Source organism: Paramacrobiotus metropolitanus, unplaced genomic scaffold (assembly GCF_019649055.1).
Source record: "Paramacrobiotus metropolitanus isolate TYO unplaced genomic scaffold, Prichtersi_v1.0 Parri_scaffold0000014, whole genome shotgun sequence".
Taxonomy (NCBI): domain Eukaryota; kingdom Metazoa; phylum Tardigrada; class Eutardigrada; order Parachela; family Macrobiotidae; genus Paramacrobiotus; species Paramacrobiotus metropolitanus.
This window is the reverse complement of record NW_026570234.1, coordinates 149,311-165,974: the sequence shown is the minus strand read 5'-3', so window position 1 is coordinate 165,974 and position 16,664 is coordinate 149,311. Positions and strand designations below refer to the sequence as shown.

At 40.2% G+C, this 16,664-nt stretch overlaps 6 protein-coding genes across 8 annotated transcripts; 3 read left to right on the top strand and 3 right to left on the bottom strand.

The window, feature by feature from the left end:
• Positions 1-1,012: 1,012 nt before the first annotated feature.
• LOC129584590 (N-acyl-phosphatidylethanolamine-hydrolyzing phospholipase D-like) lies at positions 1,013-4,170 on the top strand. Of its 2 annotated transcripts, none has more exons than XM_055476813.1 (7): positions 1,013-1,267; positions 1,478-1,771; positions 2,004-2,105; positions 2,215-2,258; positions 2,564-2,894; positions 3,242-3,505; positions 3,692-4,170. In XM_055476813.1, exons 2-7 carry the CDS (start codon positions 1,484-1,486, stop codon positions 3,815-3,817), a joined length of 1,155 nt encoding a protein of 384 aa, XP_055332788.1. In that variant the 5' UTR covers positions 1,013-1,267; positions 1,478-1,483; the 3' UTR covers positions 3,818-4,170. The 2 variants fall into 2 exon arrangements, with proteins under 2 accessions (XP_055332788.1, XP_055332789.1); XM_055476814.1 differs by having other exon boundaries at positions 1,345-1,771.
• A 302-nt stretch (positions 4,171-4,472) lies between these two features.
• LOC129584675 (peptidyl-prolyl cis-trans isomerase-like 1) lies at positions 4,473-5,823 on the bottom strand. The gene is made up of 2 exons (XM_055476950.1): positions 5,290-5,823; positions 4,473-5,062 (listed from the first exon to the last, which is right to left on the bottom strand). The coding sequence occupies exons 1-2, from the start codon at positions 5,480-5,482 to the stop codon at positions 4,758-4,760; spliced, it is 498 nt and encodes a 165-aa protein (XP_055332925.1). The 5' UTR covers positions 5,483-5,823; the 3' UTR covers positions 4,473-4,757.
• A 469-nt stretch (positions 5,824-6,292) lies between these two features.
• Positions 6,293-10,136, top strand: LOC129584546 (phosducin-like protein). The gene is made up of 6 exons (XM_055476743.1): positions 6,293-6,679; positions 8,272-8,492; positions 8,644-8,769; positions 8,975-9,307; positions 9,467-9,612; positions 9,699-10,136. Exons 2-6 carry the CDS (start codon positions 8,283-8,285, stop codon positions 9,790-9,792), a joined length of 909 nt encoding a protein of 302 aa, XP_055332718.1. The 5' UTR covers positions 6,293-6,679; positions 8,272-8,282; the 3' UTR covers positions 9,793-10,136.
• A 76-nt stretch (positions 10,137-10,212) lies between these two features.
• Positions 10,213-11,617, bottom strand: LOC129584548 (LDLR chaperone boca-like). 2 transcript variants are annotated; one of them, XM_055476746.1, is made up of 4 exons: positions 11,526-11,617; positions 11,183-11,276; positions 10,791-11,026; positions 10,213-10,673 (listed from the first exon to the last, which is right to left on the bottom strand). In XM_055476746.1, the coding sequence occupies exons 2-4, from the start codon at positions 11,207-11,209 to the stop codon at positions 10,505-10,507; spliced, it is 432 nt and encodes a 143-aa protein (XP_055332721.1). In that variant the 5' UTR covers positions 11,210-11,276; positions 11,526-11,617; the 3' UTR covers positions 10,213-10,504. The 2 variants fall into 2 exon arrangements, with proteins under 2 accessions (XP_055332721.1, XP_055332720.1); XM_055476745.1 differs by having other exon boundaries at positions 11,183-11,612.
• Positions 11,618-11,734: 117 nt separating this feature from the next.
• LOC129584545 (28S ribosomal protein S9, mitochondrial-like) lies at positions 11,735-14,788 on the top strand. Its single transcript, XM_055476741.1, has 15 exons — positions 11,735-12,046; positions 12,107-12,221; positions 12,317-12,376; positions 12,501-12,604; positions 12,776-12,838; positions 12,902-12,932; positions 13,005-13,084; positions 13,149-13,231; positions 13,299-13,374; positions 13,442-13,567; positions 13,696-13,738; positions 13,847-13,949; positions 14,118-14,293; positions 14,373-14,451; positions 14,528-14,788. The coding sequence occupies exons 1-15, from the start codon at positions 11,984-11,986 to the stop codon at positions 14,538-14,540; spliced, it is 1,215 nt and encodes a 404-aa protein (XP_055332716.1). The 5' UTR covers positions 11,735-11,983; the 3' UTR covers positions 14,541-14,788.
• LOC129584547 (probable U3 small nucleolar RNA-associated protein 11) lies at positions 14,332-16,487 on the bottom strand. Its single transcript, XM_055476744.1, has 7 exons — positions 16,152-16,487; positions 15,951-16,012; positions 15,632-15,734; positions 15,434-15,547; positions 15,031-15,198; positions 14,766-14,876; positions 14,332-14,688 (listed from the first exon to the last, which is right to left on the bottom strand). Exons 1-7 carry the CDS (start codon positions 16,209-16,211, stop codon positions 14,605-14,607), a joined length of 702 nt encoding a protein of 233 aa, XP_055332719.1. The 5' UTR covers positions 16,212-16,487; the 3' UTR covers positions 14,332-14,604.
• Positions 16,488-16,664: the final 177 nt, after the last annotated feature.

Sequence of the window (16,664 nt, the reverse complement as noted above, 5' to 3'; positions counted from 1 at the left end):
AAACACCTTCCTTTTCTTGCTCTCTGCGATACTGGAATTCTCTGTTTCGTGCTCCCACACACGAGCGGACTGCATTACAGCATCTACTACCGGAATTGTCTATACCTGTAATGGGATAAATATTTGTTTCCTGGACGGCTGGACGTGCTATGATACAAAGGCGTGTGCATTGCATATTGTGTTCGCTTCCGGGTGCTCTAACACATACGGGTGCACGTACAACAAAAAATGGAAACGTTGTTGCTCTGCAGGTGTACTGCGACGATAGTGTACTGCGGACTAAGAAACCTGTAATCCACAAAAAACGGTCGAAGGCAGTATTACGCTGATGATTCTTGTTGTTTTATGCGAAAAATCTTGTATAGGAGTACTGTAGCAACAACTGGAATTTAATTGTGCAGTTCCCACTTGCCGCTTATTGTACGATTGTACTGTACATATTTGTTTAAGGGTAAAATGTACTGTGTGTGGAATTATGCCTTGGGTATCGTTATTTCCAGAGATTTTTACTGTCCTTGCACTTGCAAAACACACAAAAGGCAATGTACAACAACCGGAAAAACAAAGAGTACCCACGAGAAATTTTACATAATCCGATTATAACCTTTAAGGTTTAATAATAAGTCTTGTATTGCAGTCACATTGCACGTATATTATCGATGTACAATGTACCGGCAATGCTTGCGATATACCGGCTGGAATTTCATATTCATTTTGTGCAAATTAAAGATCTCGAGCTTGTTCAACTTCTTGAAAGTCGCAGTGCACCCGAACGTGTTTTTTTATGTTAAAGCATATTAATGTAAAATATATAAAAATATTTGTTTTATGTAATAATTTTTATATATATTTGCGGTGCTTACAAACTAATTAGGCACTTAATCATTTTTTTAATTACTAATAATAGAACAATGAAGAAAAAGTAAGCGAGGAAAAGGGTAGACTATTGTACATGACTGCGTATTAGTATCAGCTGTCAGTATAGGGAATGAAGGACGAGTACTTACAATACGTACACAACACATTCCGCGATGACGTATTAGCACGAAATTTTGTTTCAGGTGACATCCTGACACTGCACTTTTGAATTATTTTACTTTAGAAAGGCGTACTCGTTACATTTCAAATGTACGAATCCATGTTGCATTGTCCATAATCGCCGATTTCTGTTTTCTACCAGACTTTCAATTTATCGTTGTGTGGAGTTTCCAGTTTACAGCAGATCTTGTGTATCAGGTCTCCAAGTTGAGTCGATGGTGCTTGATAGGTTAGTAGTCCGATAATTTTCTTTTATTTACTATTATACCGAAGTAATAAGTACAGATCTGGTGCTTTCTACATAAGGTAAGACCGTAAGGATTTTGGCTTTATGCTTGTTGCTCATGCGCTGGACGGAGTACTGAATCACTACTTCACAGTTCACACCTGGTCGTAGTCTGCTACAATTATTAGCTTTTATGAGTTTTACGTTTTCGAGTCCTGGATGTTTGGGACCTTGAAATTCATCCCAAAAAATCTTCCTGCTGTTTCGCTGGTATTTATTGGTCGGGAATTGGAGATGGATCGAAATCCTCAAGATGCAGCGCAGTCTCCTCGCCCTAAAGTTGGGAGGTTTTCCCAAGCCGTTAATTTGCACTATCCCTTGCGCGAAAATAATATCTACAAGAATCCTTGGGAAACCTGGCAGGACCACGGGCTCACAACGATGATGTCGTTTTTAAAAATTGCAGCTACTGAGATGCATAAAACAGGAGTTCCGCGTAATATTGACGTGCGTATTACTGTTAGATGATAGAATTAAAATAATAATATTATTATTTCGCTCAAATAAATGGAAATACAGTAATACACCCTGTGCTTACATTAGACCAAACGGAATTTTGACTTCCACTGGCGCGATCGGTTTTTTCTCTGTCTTTACAATGTATTGGACGTTGCTGGCTGCTTTGAAATTGCGAGAAAATATTTGAGTGGACTGCAGTTACTGATTATTTTATTTTCAGGAACTTAATAAAGTCCTTCCGGTATTCAGGCCGGATTTTGAACCTAATCCTGACGGGCGTCCGAAAGTGACATGGATTGGTCACGCAACGGTGGTACTTCAGGTGTGAAAAGTGATAATATATAGCTCACAAAATTAGAACTACAGTAGGGAAACAAGTAAACGATAATAGATGCGATCAATAACAGTGAGATACGCTAAGTCTTTTGCAGATGGATGGAATAACGGTGCTGACTGATCCTATTTTCAGTGACCGGTACGAGCGACCTATGGTTTTGGACTTATGGTCATATGATCATATTGCATAGTAAAATTTCGCCGCAATACTTACTTTGAATTTTATTCAGCCATTCAGCTTAGTACAAGCTAAAATATACACTCGCTTCCGGTCGATTCCGGTTGTGATAATAAAATAATTACGCTAGCGTGCCTTTGCATAATTTATTTTTGTGTGTGGACAATGTGGTACGGAGCTACAGACCAGTGTTTTTATATTTATTTGTGCTGAAAGATATCTGCTGTAAATAATCCGACGCTCACCTTTTCATTTGCTCTTTTTAGGTGTTCCCCGGTACAGTTTGTGGGCAATAAGCGCTACCGTCCTCCGGCATGCGGTATCGATGCACTTCCGGCAATCGATGCTGTGGTCATCAGTCACAATCATTATGACCACTTGGATTTGGGATCGGTGAGACAGTTAAATGCTCGGTTCGGTGAAAAATTGCGGTGGTACGTTCCGGAAGGTACTGCACAGTGGATGCGTGGTAATGGTTGTGAAAATGTGGTGGAGATGAATTGGTGGGATGAGAATATTTTGCCAGGCACGGACGTAACTTTCGCGTTCACACCGTCCCAGCACTGGTGTAAACGCACAGCGTTTGATTATTGCAAAGTAAGATCCATCAGTTTGATATTATGAAAATTAGAAATTGTGGCAGTCTTCGTAAATATTAATTTTGCCTTATATTTCGCTCTTTTGATTCGTTTGGCTCGATTTCGGATCGTCAGTCGTGAACTAAAGTGTCTCAGTCATATAACCCAATTTTATTTAGTAACAATTAGTTTTCTGCTTGTTTGTGTTGTTTATTTTCTTCCCCTGGTTTTGCTGCTCCCCTAATGGCTGGGAGAAGTCTTTACTTTGGAAAACCTATTGATTCATTTGTTAATAATTTGTTTAATTTGCGCGGTGCCTTATAAAATGCGACAACATAATTTAAAGAAATCCCTTTGGTTTTTTAGCAATTATGGGGCAGCTGGTGTGTGATCTCTCCAAAACATCGATTTTTCTTCGGTGGTGATACCGGCTACTGTGTGGGATTTAAGGAAATTGGAGATGTTTATGGGCCTTTTGATATCAGTGCCATTCCGATTGGAGCGTATGAGCCAAGATGGTTTATGAAATTTGCCCATGTGAACCCAGAGGAAGCGGTGAAAATACATATAGATATTAAATCAAGAAAATCCTTGGGTATCCATTGGGGAACCTTCATTTTAACAACGGAGGTAAGTCAGTTTTTGATCGTAATTATTAAGACGTTAAACTGCAGTGGTACTGCTTAATGCTTATAGCGAAAAATGCACGAAAATTATTTCTACATAGTGAGTTCGAAGTGCTCAGAGGGTGAAATGCGTACAACTAGACGAAGCGCGTAACTTTGTTAAATTGATGTGCTTCCTATATGATTTTAGTATTTTATGGATCCTCCTGAAAAACTGAAGGAAGCACTGGAAGCTGCACAGTTGTCTAACAACGATTTCTGCACGGTTTGCCACGGAAAAGCCGTCAGCTCTGATGACCCAGCCAACACTTCCTAGTCCTTTAACAATAAGCTGGCTCGTATTCGTCTTTTGAGACATGTTACTATGATTCTGCGTTTACTAATAAAGGTAAAACTTGTGATGACTACCTTTTTTGATTTATTGGGTTTTAGAGTATTTCTTGAAGTTTAAAGTTTTATCTTGAATTTGGGACGTCAGTGGTATTCGGACGCGAATCTTCTGCATTCTGGTGAAATTGTACGCGGCTAGTCGCTGATTTGGTAGTCGGAATTTTTTCCCTTTTTGTTGACGTGCTTCGCAATTTCGAATTGATGTGAATTGCTTCTCTGTGTCAATCGGAAATTGTGTACTCGTAAAGAAGTAATTATTATAAAGCCGATACGCATTCTCTTATGGCTAAATTGGCTATGAATTTTTATTTTGCTACACTTATTATTGTTAATGGCGCGGATTTCTTAGGTTTCCCTTTTTTGTCACTTTAGTTAAAAGCGCATTTCAGTTGTATGTAGCCGACTGAGCGCCAACCGACTGCACAGTGCTTACAAAATGGTTTCGAAACTGCTTTTACTAGCTGCTCTATAATTATGATACTTTTTACTCAATAATTATGAAACTGCATACATCAACTGTAAGTCAACAATACTAGTGTATTATGATATTGTTTTGTCGTTTTGACATCGGGGCAGTGATTTCCAACATTTCATTTCAAAAAGCGATCATCTGTACAATAATCTCCATTGTAGTAGGGGAACATTTTGAGCGCGAGGACACTGTAATTCGCAAACGCTCATTCACAGCATCGTAACTCGGTAGTATACTTCTACAATATTGCATTCACGTCATTACTGATGACTGAAACTGACCATGAGAAAATACTGACTGAAACAGTAATCCGTACCAAAAAATTAAGATGGGCACTAAAAGCAACAAGCAGAAAGCAAGGTGCTGTATTCCAACAACTTTTCTTTCCGTAATATTAGGTTTCTTCTAAATCATCAGCAAGGTAAGCTTTCACTATTTTGACTTCGTGCAAGGGTTTATCATCTTTTCCAGTTTCAACTTTTCCTAACCGCTCAACAGTCTTCATGCCTTTACAGATCCTTCCGAAGATTGCATGCTTCCCATCCAAATGCGCAGTCGGGGCCAGTGTTATGAAAAATTGGCTGCCATTGGTGTTCGGTCCGGCATTGGCCATCGACAAGATCCCCGCTCCTGCATGTTTCAAATCTGGATGAATTTCATCCGCAAATGTTTTCCCATAAACCGAGTGTCCTCCACGGCCTAAGATACCAATTTTATAAAACAGACTCGCGTCCGAACCACTTTAAACCACATCATATTTTTGCGTTAAGCGGCTTAACACAAAAATATGATGTGGTTTAAAATGCGTATAAAAGTTAAAAATAATAATACTAATTAACTAATAGGCAGTAATAGCAATAAAACTAATAAGTAATATGGTAAGTTTTCTTAAACTGCTGACTTGGCCTTTTGAACTGGCAACGCACCCGTTCCTGTTGGATCGCCACCTTGGATAATAAAATTCTGAATTATCCTGTGGAAAGCAATTCCATCATAGTACCCACGTCGAGCCAGTTCAGCAAAATTGTGGCAAGTTTTTGGTGCATGGTGCCAGTACAGTTCCACGGCAACTTTACCCATGCTGGTATCCAGCACAACGAACGGTGGTTGATCGGCCATAACGCAAAAGTATCTACTATCCAGTCCAAGGAATTCGTCGAAAACAGGGGACTGCGAGTCGGCGACCAATCTTACCAGTTAAAGGAGAACTCGAAAGCTGCAATTAACTAATAAGTAATAACAGCTATAAAGCATGAACTTCAATAAGATCAGATCTCCACGGCAAACTAAAAATAAGAACGCACTAACAAAGAGACAAACGGCAAAGAACAAAGGTTAAACCCGCAAATTTTTCCTTTAACTTTTTTGTCGATATGACATATGTTGATGATGTGTTGGCCAATAAAAGTTCTAAAACTTCTAAAGTTCTAAAACTTCTAAAAGCCAGCGAAAAAGTACGGTAGCCACTCACGTCTCACAATGCGGCCGGCTTCTTTCGGCATCTTAGCGCGGTGGTACAAGACGCATCTGTCGCAATAGACAACCTCTGTGGGTTTGGCTTTCGCGCGATTTTCGTTTGCGATTAGAAACGTTTCAGAAAACGGGAATTCTTTTTAACATTTTTCAAGCTAACTAACTACTGTATTTGTCTTCAAATTTGCAAATTTTTAAAATTTTTTCAGGTACTTCTATGGTATGACTAAACGGATGCATATATCACGAATATCTGCCAGGCACTAACCGGCGCCGCACAGCGCCGCTGTACGGCGCTTTGTTTTCGGGGTAAAAGAGTAAGTCGCCAAGGTACCCGCATTCGGGTGTCCCAGTGGAATCGAGGGTGCCGCAACTTCCACGCCTTGTCGTTTTACATGCGTGCTAGCCTGCTGCTTACTAGGCTGCTAGTCTCAGTAGTCTGCTATTACCGAGTCGTCGACTACAGTCGACAATAATAAAATGTTCGCAGTCGTCCGTCGACAGTCGCCCGTCAGGAGTCTCAGGACTCAGTAAATTGTCCCATCTATAGAATCTGGTTCAATCTCTCACGTTTTAGTCTTGTGAGCTGAAGCGTGTATTATCTATGATAATTTTTCATTATTTCCTTTTTGAGTTCGCTTCCGGTTGTTTTCGTTGCATGTTATGGAAAACTGAAAGAGGAAATAGTGTGCATTGTCAGGTGTGATCTTGTGCAGGCGGAGATACAGCTGAGTGAGCTGACTGATCACAAAATCCTTGGACATCAAAATGTTATGATAAATCGGAACTGTTTGAGATTGATGATTCTTTTCTGGCGGTCCTTAGTATCTTTTTGTTAGCAAGGTAAGTCACAACTCACTCATAGGCATGATAGAAGCACAGCTCTGTACGACGAATTTCTAGATTCTGGGTATGTTTGTTTCACTTTTAGTATTGGCTGCTTTTAAGTTTTAAGTAAAAAAACTCTTTTCGTGTGTCGTTGCTGCCAATTTCGGTTGTCCTGCAGGCAGCGGGACTTAAAAAGGATCCAGCTGAAGATTTCTAATAATTAAGTTGCCCGTTGCGGCGTTGCCGTTAGCGGACGAAGTGATGCTACTGAAAAACCCAAACCTCCAGTTCTGGTACTTTCAGTTTTTTCTGCAGAGGGATTGGTGATTTGGGCAGACAATGCAGTAATTTTATATTTGCGATATTGTAACATGAATACATGTTAATTATTACATACATACTGTTAAAGTGTTGAACTGTTAATCTGGATTTGGCATGTTGTCAGCAAAAGCTCATAGACAGTTCTGGTTCTGTGGTGATGTCCCCTAATGGTAAGCCCTCACCCTTGTCAACCCAGTGGTCATTAAAAGGCCCGTTATTATGGACCTAGAGCAGTTTTCACAATATGGCTACTCGTTACGAGAGCTTCTTACAACTAGTTATCAATTTTCTCAAATTTAATACTCTAATAATTTTACTGATAAAATGGAAAAATTCTCGAGGGAGCATAAGCATCGCAACCAGTATTAACTTTGTGAGTAGGATATTTTTGCGTAACTGCTTAACTGCACAGCTCAGCCGAAAGATCGCCCGGGTGTTAATTTGGACTCTGATCGAAAGTATAAATCTGAAAAGATCGCGAATTCTGAAAATTTTTTCGGGTTTCTGCACTTTGTAGTTGTTAGCCAATACAGTAATTATCAGTGCCGCGTTGTGTATCTCTGTGATTACTTATACTTTTTAATTTAAGGAATTAACCCTTGAAAGTAGAGTATATACTGTATGGTAAGTATGGGCACTTTTGTAGACTTACTTTGTGAATTTGTTAATTTATTGTTCCTATTTTTAAGTAAAAAGGATAAAACAATCAGCGTGTAGGCGGTATAGCAGATGAGCGGGATTAAAGATGTTGGGTAACTTGGGTGTATTGTGTAGACTACTGTACACTGACCCTTAAGAATTAATAAGGTTGACGATTTACTCGTAAAGACATACGGTGACATACCAGTTTGTCGATGTTAGGGGATGGAGTGCGTTTTTTCTCTTTTTTGTTATCACATGTTCTCCCATATTGGTACGAATCAAATTCTAACCGTTTAATTTTTAAACAAAAATGTGGAAATAGTTTATTAGGGATGCCGGTAATCTTACATGTTACAACATTTGGTTGTGAGAAAGGTGATTAAACGTTTTTGCAATTAGCACAGAGAAATTCATAAGAGTACTTCTACTCTCGTTGTAGTTTGTACCATAACATTTTTATTCAAATTTTTTTGGAATGAAAAGTGCAGATGGAAGTTGTTGTGTATTACGGCAGTTAAGCTGTCGTTAAATCATGGTGTCATTCAAAAACAGTTTTTCAATTACTGTGGTCGGTGGGGGAGTTCTTCGTGAATCCCTATTGCTGTATGTTTACGAATGTCATTGTTTTATGTCTTCCATAATAGGTTTCATTATCATGGCCACCCTTGATGACAAACTGCTGGGCGAGAAGCTGCATTATTACTGCAGTAGTAGTGAAGATGAGGAGCCAAGCGAAGAGGATAAATCAGCCGGAAACGATTTGGACGGGGATGGTGATAACCGGCGACCACATAAGGCGTCCAGTAATGGACCGAAATTCATACCGGATAGCGTCGCCAGGGAATGGGAAGGCAGCAGTACGAATGTAAGTGACATGAAAGAGCTTTTTATGTCATCCGCAACTGGTAAACAGCGAAAAGGCTGCTGCTATGTATTGTTCTTGATGTCAAGTAATTTTTGAAGCATGGCGCTTGCAGTGTACTCTGTATACGGAAAATGTGCATTACGTTTTTCAGACTGGTCCGAAAGGAGTTATACGAGATTGGCAGAGGTTTAAGCAATTGGAATCAGAAAGGCGAGAAGCACAAGAAAAGGAAAAACTGATACTGGCGAAAAAGTTAGCACCAATGTGCCAAACTCATGTACGTTTTTCAAGAATTTTTCATTTTTTATGAAGTTAGTTGTAAATGTTAGGTTTAGTAACTTTCTTAAAAAAACGAAATTTTGAATGTTCGGAGTATTGTCAGCACAGCTGTCGCGTGGGCAACGTTCTTGGCATGCTCCATATCGTGAGCATCAGTGCTGGCACTGATTTAGCAATTAAGCAATTTCCGACGTATGTTGTAGCTTGATGAGGAAAAGGAAGCTCAGGAAAAATCGCAACTGTCGGATGAGGCATGTGACGAAGATCTAGACGCAGTGCTCAAGGAGTTTCGAGAAAAGCGAATTAAAGAACTGATGCAGCTCGAGAAATCCCGAAAGAAAGTATTTGGGAGTGTAATTGAAATCGAATCATCGGAAGCCTATTTGACAGCGACCGAGAAAAACTCCGATGGGGATCTGCTGATTATTCTCATCTACGAGGATCGAGCTTCGGGATGTAATTCTATGAAGAATTGCATGCGATACCTTGCGGCAGAATATTCTGACGTTAAGTTTTGCCAGATGAAAGCCAGCCTGGTAAGTGTAATTGCGTTTAAACTTTGATTGTAGTGGAAAAATAGCGTACTGGATGTCCTTCTACAGTTTGCGCTGATATGCAAATATATGCAAATATTTTGCAGCAAAAAGCAATAATGCGAAGTAGGATGGTTTTTGACTTCTTTTTACTATCTTTAGGTGAATTTAAGTTTAAAATTCAAAGCCTTTGGTCTACCAGCACTGCTAGTTTATCGGAATGGCGAATTAATTGGGAATTACGTCCAGTTGGTGAAAGAGTTTGGCGAAGACATTTATCCTACTGACGTGGAAGGCTACCTCATCGAGTGAGTGAATTCATGAAAATGCAAATTGAACTATATAACGTCATCAACCACATGCGGCGAAAGCTCATTAACTTGTATGGTTTCAGGCATGGTATTTTGCAAGACAGGACTCTCATTCCGTCTGCCCTTCGTTGCGGCACTTCTACCGCTGCCTCCAGAGCTGACGAGGATGATGATTGATTACGACGCATGAAAGTATCCGTCGTCTTTTATCAGGCTTCCATGCACGATAAAGCTTCTAGTCGCATGATTTTTTGTTTTGGTAATTGCGATATATGGTCGGATTGTCACTTTGATAGCATATTGAGCGCGATCTCGCGCTTTTTTGCTTTCTGTAGAATATGGCATGATATCAAACGTACAAGGGATGTGCAAAAAATTTCTACCCTAGCCTTTAAAATGTGCAGCTGTTCAGTGTTATCCGATGTACCAGTATTAAGTTGTGGTTGGTAACTTCGTAAGAATTATTGCTTCGTTTATTCTGTTGTCATCCATGCAAAAACGATAATGTATGTATTACACGATGTTATCAAGACTTGCTAATCGGTTAGATCGACAGAAAATGCCGTGTTCTAGCTCTAACCGAGAAAAAATCCCACACAAAGACCAATGAGTTTAATCAGATCACCGGAAAGAAGAGTATTCACCGTCGCTCTAAATAAAAATTTCAAGTCAAAACAAGTGTGAAGCAACAAGAAATAATAATACCAACAAACAGCTCGATGGCGAGTTACAACAATTAAAATCAATTAACAACCATTCATCTTGGTCACCAACACGAATGCACCGGACACAAGCGCATCCAATTGGCACATGGAAGATTTGGATGAGCGTTATCATGAGCCCAAAATGCTTACCAATAAACACAGTCAAAAAGTCACACTACTATTATCTATAACTCATCCTTTGTGTTGTCTGTTTCAAAATGCTTTCCTGGATAGCTTTTGTTCTCGATAACCACTTCTTTGCACTGGTCCTGCTCAACGAGGAAATCTTTAGCCTCCCATGCTTGCGCTCCATCTTTGAACATGAAAATCGCTCTGCTTGCGTCGACAACAAATCTACATCAAACGAAAAGAAATAGCCGTCAGAATAATCTGCCGTCACTTCTGGAAAGAACAAGAAGTATACAGCGCATATAATTAATAATATCATTAATAGTCGTAATCGCTGCAAACCTCTGAGATTCAATGTGCATATTAAACAGACTGGTATGCCACAGTCCCGTGATTCTTTCCAGCTCACTCTTATCCGGATTTCCGCTAACTGTCACAAACATCATCAGAGTTTTGCCCTTCTTAGTCATCTTGATAATGCTTTCTGGATCACTGGTATCGAGCTTGCTTAAATCAATCTTAGGCGACGGCCGCAGATGTTCAGGCAGTTCATCCGGTTCCAAAGGCTCTTCGTCTTTCTGGCAGCACAAAATTCGGATTAACTTGTCCATGGTATTATTTCTTCATCTTCACTTTCTACTTCTTACAGAATTTTAAATCACCCACTAATTTACGATTCCTATTAACTTTCCAGTCACTTACGGAGTTACGGTAACTTTTTGCTAGGTACTCACCTCCCACTGTTCGTAGATTCGCTCCATATCAACGTCATTATAATCTAGTATAGACTTCTTTTTCGCTGGTTTAGGATTGTCATTTTCATCCAACCTGTCCAGCGGGATCACTCCAGTTAAAACACTGGCAATACAAATGCAGCGCAATATTTCCGGAAGATAGCGCATTCTCATCAAACCACCAAGCAAAAAAACTGGCAAGTGGCAACCAAACAAATTGACCTTCCACTTCGCGCGAGCAACTACAGTCTAGCGTTTTTCGTTGCGTTGGGCGCAGGTGGTCGTATTACTATTATCCACAGTGACAGGCTGACAGCACACAACTACCTAACTTGTGACCTACCTTTTCTCCGAAACAAATAAGAACCAAACAATTCAAACCGCAAAAAAGTTAAAACGTAAATAAAACTGTTTGACTCGTTCTTTGAATTTTCCGAGCGAGGTTTAAGGCGTGCTGAAACGAGCACGAATTTCAGGGGGTGAAAACTTTCCTGCCAGCAGTACATATGAGGGTGCACCCCACTCGCCTTGTAGTCTATCAAAAATCTTTTTGACTTCTTCGAACGGCGACTATAGTAGGATTCTTGATCATTGTGTACAGACAGCACTTCTAGTTATTTTTGATTTTTGAACGTACTTTATTGCTTTTATTGTAACAGCTTTAGTTGTTATTGATTGTTGCTAGCCGGTTTCCATCTGGTATGGGTAATTGAAATCCCGGGTGATTTTGCTCCTGCAGCATCTTCTGCGAACTGGGAACTCCGGTGATTGTTATAGCTGACAAGGAACAAGCAGCACAAGATGTTGAACTTCTGCTGCCGCACCAGTCGTCTTTGTTCAAGAACTCAAAGCGGCCAATCTCTGGTACACAGAACGAGCGTATACGCTGCGAGGGTTGCTGAATTAATCGAGTGTGCTTCTTAGAGCGATGTTTTATTGACGATTCCGCGACATGCGTCGAATGTCAGAGGGGCAACCGTGGTGCCTAGTGAGAACAGTTCATCCGCTGCACAAGTGCCGAGCACTGTGATAGCTCAAGGTGAGTGAAGAGGAATTGTGTTGTTTGTCCTGTCTGTGCGCCTGCGCAGATGTTTCATAAAGCTAACCATAAGCTGCTATTACGATTCATTGCAGATTCAAGGGTAAAAATCAGTAAAGCTATGAGATCCTACCTGGAGCGAGCGCAGGCACACAGTAAGTTATGTCCACAAGTTTCTACCTTGCTCTGATTGGCGGTTTGGTGGATTGATTTTGTTATTTTGTTGTTGATAAACATAGATTTCACCGGGTAACTGCAGACCGCACTTGTTTTGTTTAGACATGTTTATGAAACAACAGACTCACGAATTCGAAATTGGGAAGCGACATCTGGCCAACATGATGGGAGAGGATCCCGAAACATTCACGCAGAAGGATGTCGATGTAAGATCGCGAGCTCCAGCTGATGGATGTCCGTCTGCCACTCTTAGTGCTATCAGTGCTTTGTACTTGCGTTTACGTCAGTTTATGTTCACGTCATATAGATATTTTACGTCAAATTGTGAGTAGCATGTACCATGCATATATTGTACACATACAGATTTATTTTTCTAGAGAGCAATAGCGTACCTTTTGCCGTCGAATTTATCTGCCAAAGGATCTCGTCCAGTGATGAAGGTACTTTCATGTTCTAGTGACCTTTCGGTAATAATAGCGAGATTTCTGTTTCATGCGCATCAGCCTCCAGAAGAAATATTCCCACAACAAAAAGGTGCCTCGTGTCGCTGAATTATATGTATTATTTTAAAATCGTAACTTGATATTTGTTTTGGATTTTTTGCAGAGGCACAATTTGGCCTTGATGGTCGTCCTTTTCATCCATTGTTTTACACCCTCCTTCCGAATTATTACCAGGCTATGCATGTGAGATAGTTTTTGCAATCTTGTTTTGCGGATGTGTGGAGTGCGAGCCATAAACTGTTTGTAGGATATTTCTGAGTGGATAGAACAGTTGAACAAAGAGGAGGATGATCGCGTACGGAAAGGAAAATCTCCCATTGAGCAGACGATGTGAGACAGTTTCTTTCAACAAAACTTTGTGGTTTCGATCACATCAGGTTATTACATGGTATTGCAGTGAGCTGGCCGGGACGGAGTGGGTCCCAAAAGAAGAGCTAGCCGAAATGTTCCTTGAAAAGATCGATGACCACCACGTCAGTATAGCTTTTCCCTTTTTGGTACTGGAGCTTTAATACTGTTACTGTGTTCTTTTTTCGGCAGTATCGAAGGTTTATTATGCTCATGGATCGCTTGCTGCAGCATCCCTACGCATTTCGCGTGCAGGAATTCGTTATGAAGTTTCGTCGAAGTTTGATACCGGTGACGATAAATCTCGAAATCCCTCAGGTGATTACAAGAACAGAACTTACGATAAAGAATAACTGCAATCTAGTAGAATTCGTAATTACCGTATACTCCAACATACAAATACGTTACAAATTACAGTGATGTGGGTAAATTGTGATTTATTGTAGGTCAAAGTGGACGAAGATGGAAGAAAATATGCGGAAGCATATGGTAAAATCAATTTCGGACCCTTTTCCGCGTTTTGGTTTTTTTTTACGTTTTCCGCCTTCCGAAGATTGGATACAGTAACTTTACTCAGACTTCAAATATTTTGTACAGGTCACCGGAAAACAGTCCACTGTTGGGTGCAAATAAAGGAAGGAACCGGAAAAATCGATGTGAATGGATACGACATATTGTACTTTCCTCGTGCTCAAAACAGGTTCGGCTTTGAATTTATTTCAAACATTATTTGTTAGTCTTGTACTATGTAACTTCGGTTTCGTATATGTATATTGTCCCACAACTTTCACTTTAGTGTGCTAGAGCTTTGCATTTTGTACCATTTTAAAATTTACACATTTGTTTATCTCGTATTTATTTATTTTAGATTAGCTGTTATGTTTCCTTTTCAATTCCTCAACCAGATGTACAAATTTGATCTAAAAGTAAGCGTGAAGTTTGGCGCAACGGGAGAAGCTGCGCAGGCTTCTGCGATCCGGGAAGCCGTGTCCAAATGTCTGGCAGCTTTTGCTACCAAAGAAGAAATTGAACTAATGCGTCAAGGTAGGAGTACATATTCTGCAGCGTCACTACCAGTAATACTAAAGAATTAATTTCCAAAGTTGAAATCTTCTTGTTGCAGCTGGACTTCTTACTCATGACAGACGAATAAGAGAACGAAAGAAATATGGCTTTATGGGTGCCCGAGCTAAACCCAGATGGTAAGCACGAACAATTTAGCAGTTCTATAAATTAACGCTACGCTTTGGTTTAAATCAATTTTAATTTTCCCATTAGGAGAAAGAGATAGAATCGCAGTGTGGATTGGCTAAAAGACATTTCTTCTATCCATGGGATAGCTTCGCGTGTGAACTTCATCGTTTGCGTTGAAATGTCCATTTGTACACAGCTGGGCTATCTTTTGTGCCTTCCTTAATTTTTACCGGTTTTCGCTTTTCCTGTAATTGCGCCGCAAAATGATGTTTTGCTGTGTTGTAATTTGTGGCATATGACAAAATCAGAATGCCAAACGTACCAGTAAATTCCTCCGAGTTTGAAGTTTCTCTTCGGTCGTTCGTAGCTCTTTTTCTCGGTCCACCCGTAATCTTAGTTCTTTCAGCAGTTTTTTTCTTTCTTTTCCAATCAACTACAAAAATATACCACAATGCAAGATCGTTTACCCGTCTCTATTTTTTAACCGTCCAGAAAACAAATTCATTCAAAACAATTATTTGGGTAATAATTGATCATGTCTGACTAGTGAGTAATTATTTTCAATTTTTTTGTCAACTCTAACTTACAGGATCAGCAGTCAGCTCCACAGAATTATCCGCTTCTTCTGCAATATGACTCCTGCTCAAACGTTCTTTTACAACATTTTTATCGCCCTCCGAATCGACGAAAAATGTGTGCTTTGTGTTGCCCCCGATAAATGTTCCTGCTAAGGACGCCTTCAATGCCTCGATTTTCTATAAAACGCAAGTGTCAAATAAATAAACCGGGAGAACCACGGGAAAAATTATTGCATACTACATTTTACAACATCCGCTTGTGTCATTCATCCCGTTTATAAAGTATACGCAGCCAGAATTAACAGTGCACATGGCAGCGTTAAAGCAACCACAAAGTCTGCCGCTCCTGCTGGACTTGCGAGCATAGTCAGCTGAATATTTTGATTTTTGAAGATCGGTACTCTGCACTTGCCTTCATTTCGGATATCCGCTTCGATCTGACGTACGCCAGATCCTGGCTTTTCATCAGCATCTTCTGGGCATCTGTGGCTTCCTCTTCCTTCTCCTTTTCAATGTGTTTTCCATCCTAGCCCAGGAAAGACTTCAGGAATCAAAAACATACTGTCTTCTGATACAATTAATGTAACTGCGGCAACAACGACCTACTTACCACTAATTTCGAATTATGCATGTGAAAATAAAATTCATCAGGATTTTTATCCAAAGCCTTCTGCCTAAGCGATCTAATGGTTCTGTCTTTCTTCTCATGGTCTCTGAAAAAAACCCGAATTTCAATTTAATGAATTTATCAAACATTTATTGCTGTTCTTCTTATGCGGGCCGTATACTTCATATATCCAAGCTCCTGGTCATAAAGCTACGGATATATAAACAATGCTACATTTGTATCTAAGCTTGTGACCAGGAAAATGGCCAGATACACACTTAATTTGATGCTAAAGTCTAAATCTGTGGAGTTCTGGACGCACATCGCACGGATCTTGTAGTCTTTTTTCTTCTCCAAAAATCCAAGTTTCCGACGAGATTCCGGCTGAAAACAGAGAAAAACGGTCAGAAACACTGCTATATAAGTATGTAATGCCAGAGCAAACAAAAAGAGAACGAAAGTTCTTATTACGAGTGCGAAGAGCTTATGAAAAATGAAAACACAATATACCGTGGTACAGTACCTGTGCGCGTTCTTTATGGATGCGCTGCTGCGCCTTACTCGTTCTCGTCCAAGACGACATTTATAAATCGAACCGGCAGCTTCTACAGACACATTTACTGAATGCAGGGAGCAGGCTCCCGTAGGATTCCTTTTTAAAAGTCCAAAAACCTAAACCAACTTTACATGTAGAGTATTGCAGACACCTTAGCAAAAACTGTTCCGAACTGCCGAAGTCTACGAAAGACGCATCACCAAAACAGGTGGAAAAGTAATTATGGTAACTGTCACCTCACGTGGTTTAAGCGAGGCTGTTACGAACCTAACAAGTAAAAGGCCGGAGAATTTATGTCACAAATACTAGTAACACTGACTGACTTTAAAGTGACTACCAGTCTATTACAGTACTGTACTTATTAGTTTTTTGTGTGGCAAAAGTGGAGACAGAGTCGTAGGCGTCGTAGGAGGTGATGTTGTACGTAGGTGCTCACAGTGCTCCGATGACAGCGCTGACCGCAGAGTAGCCTCTGTTGTC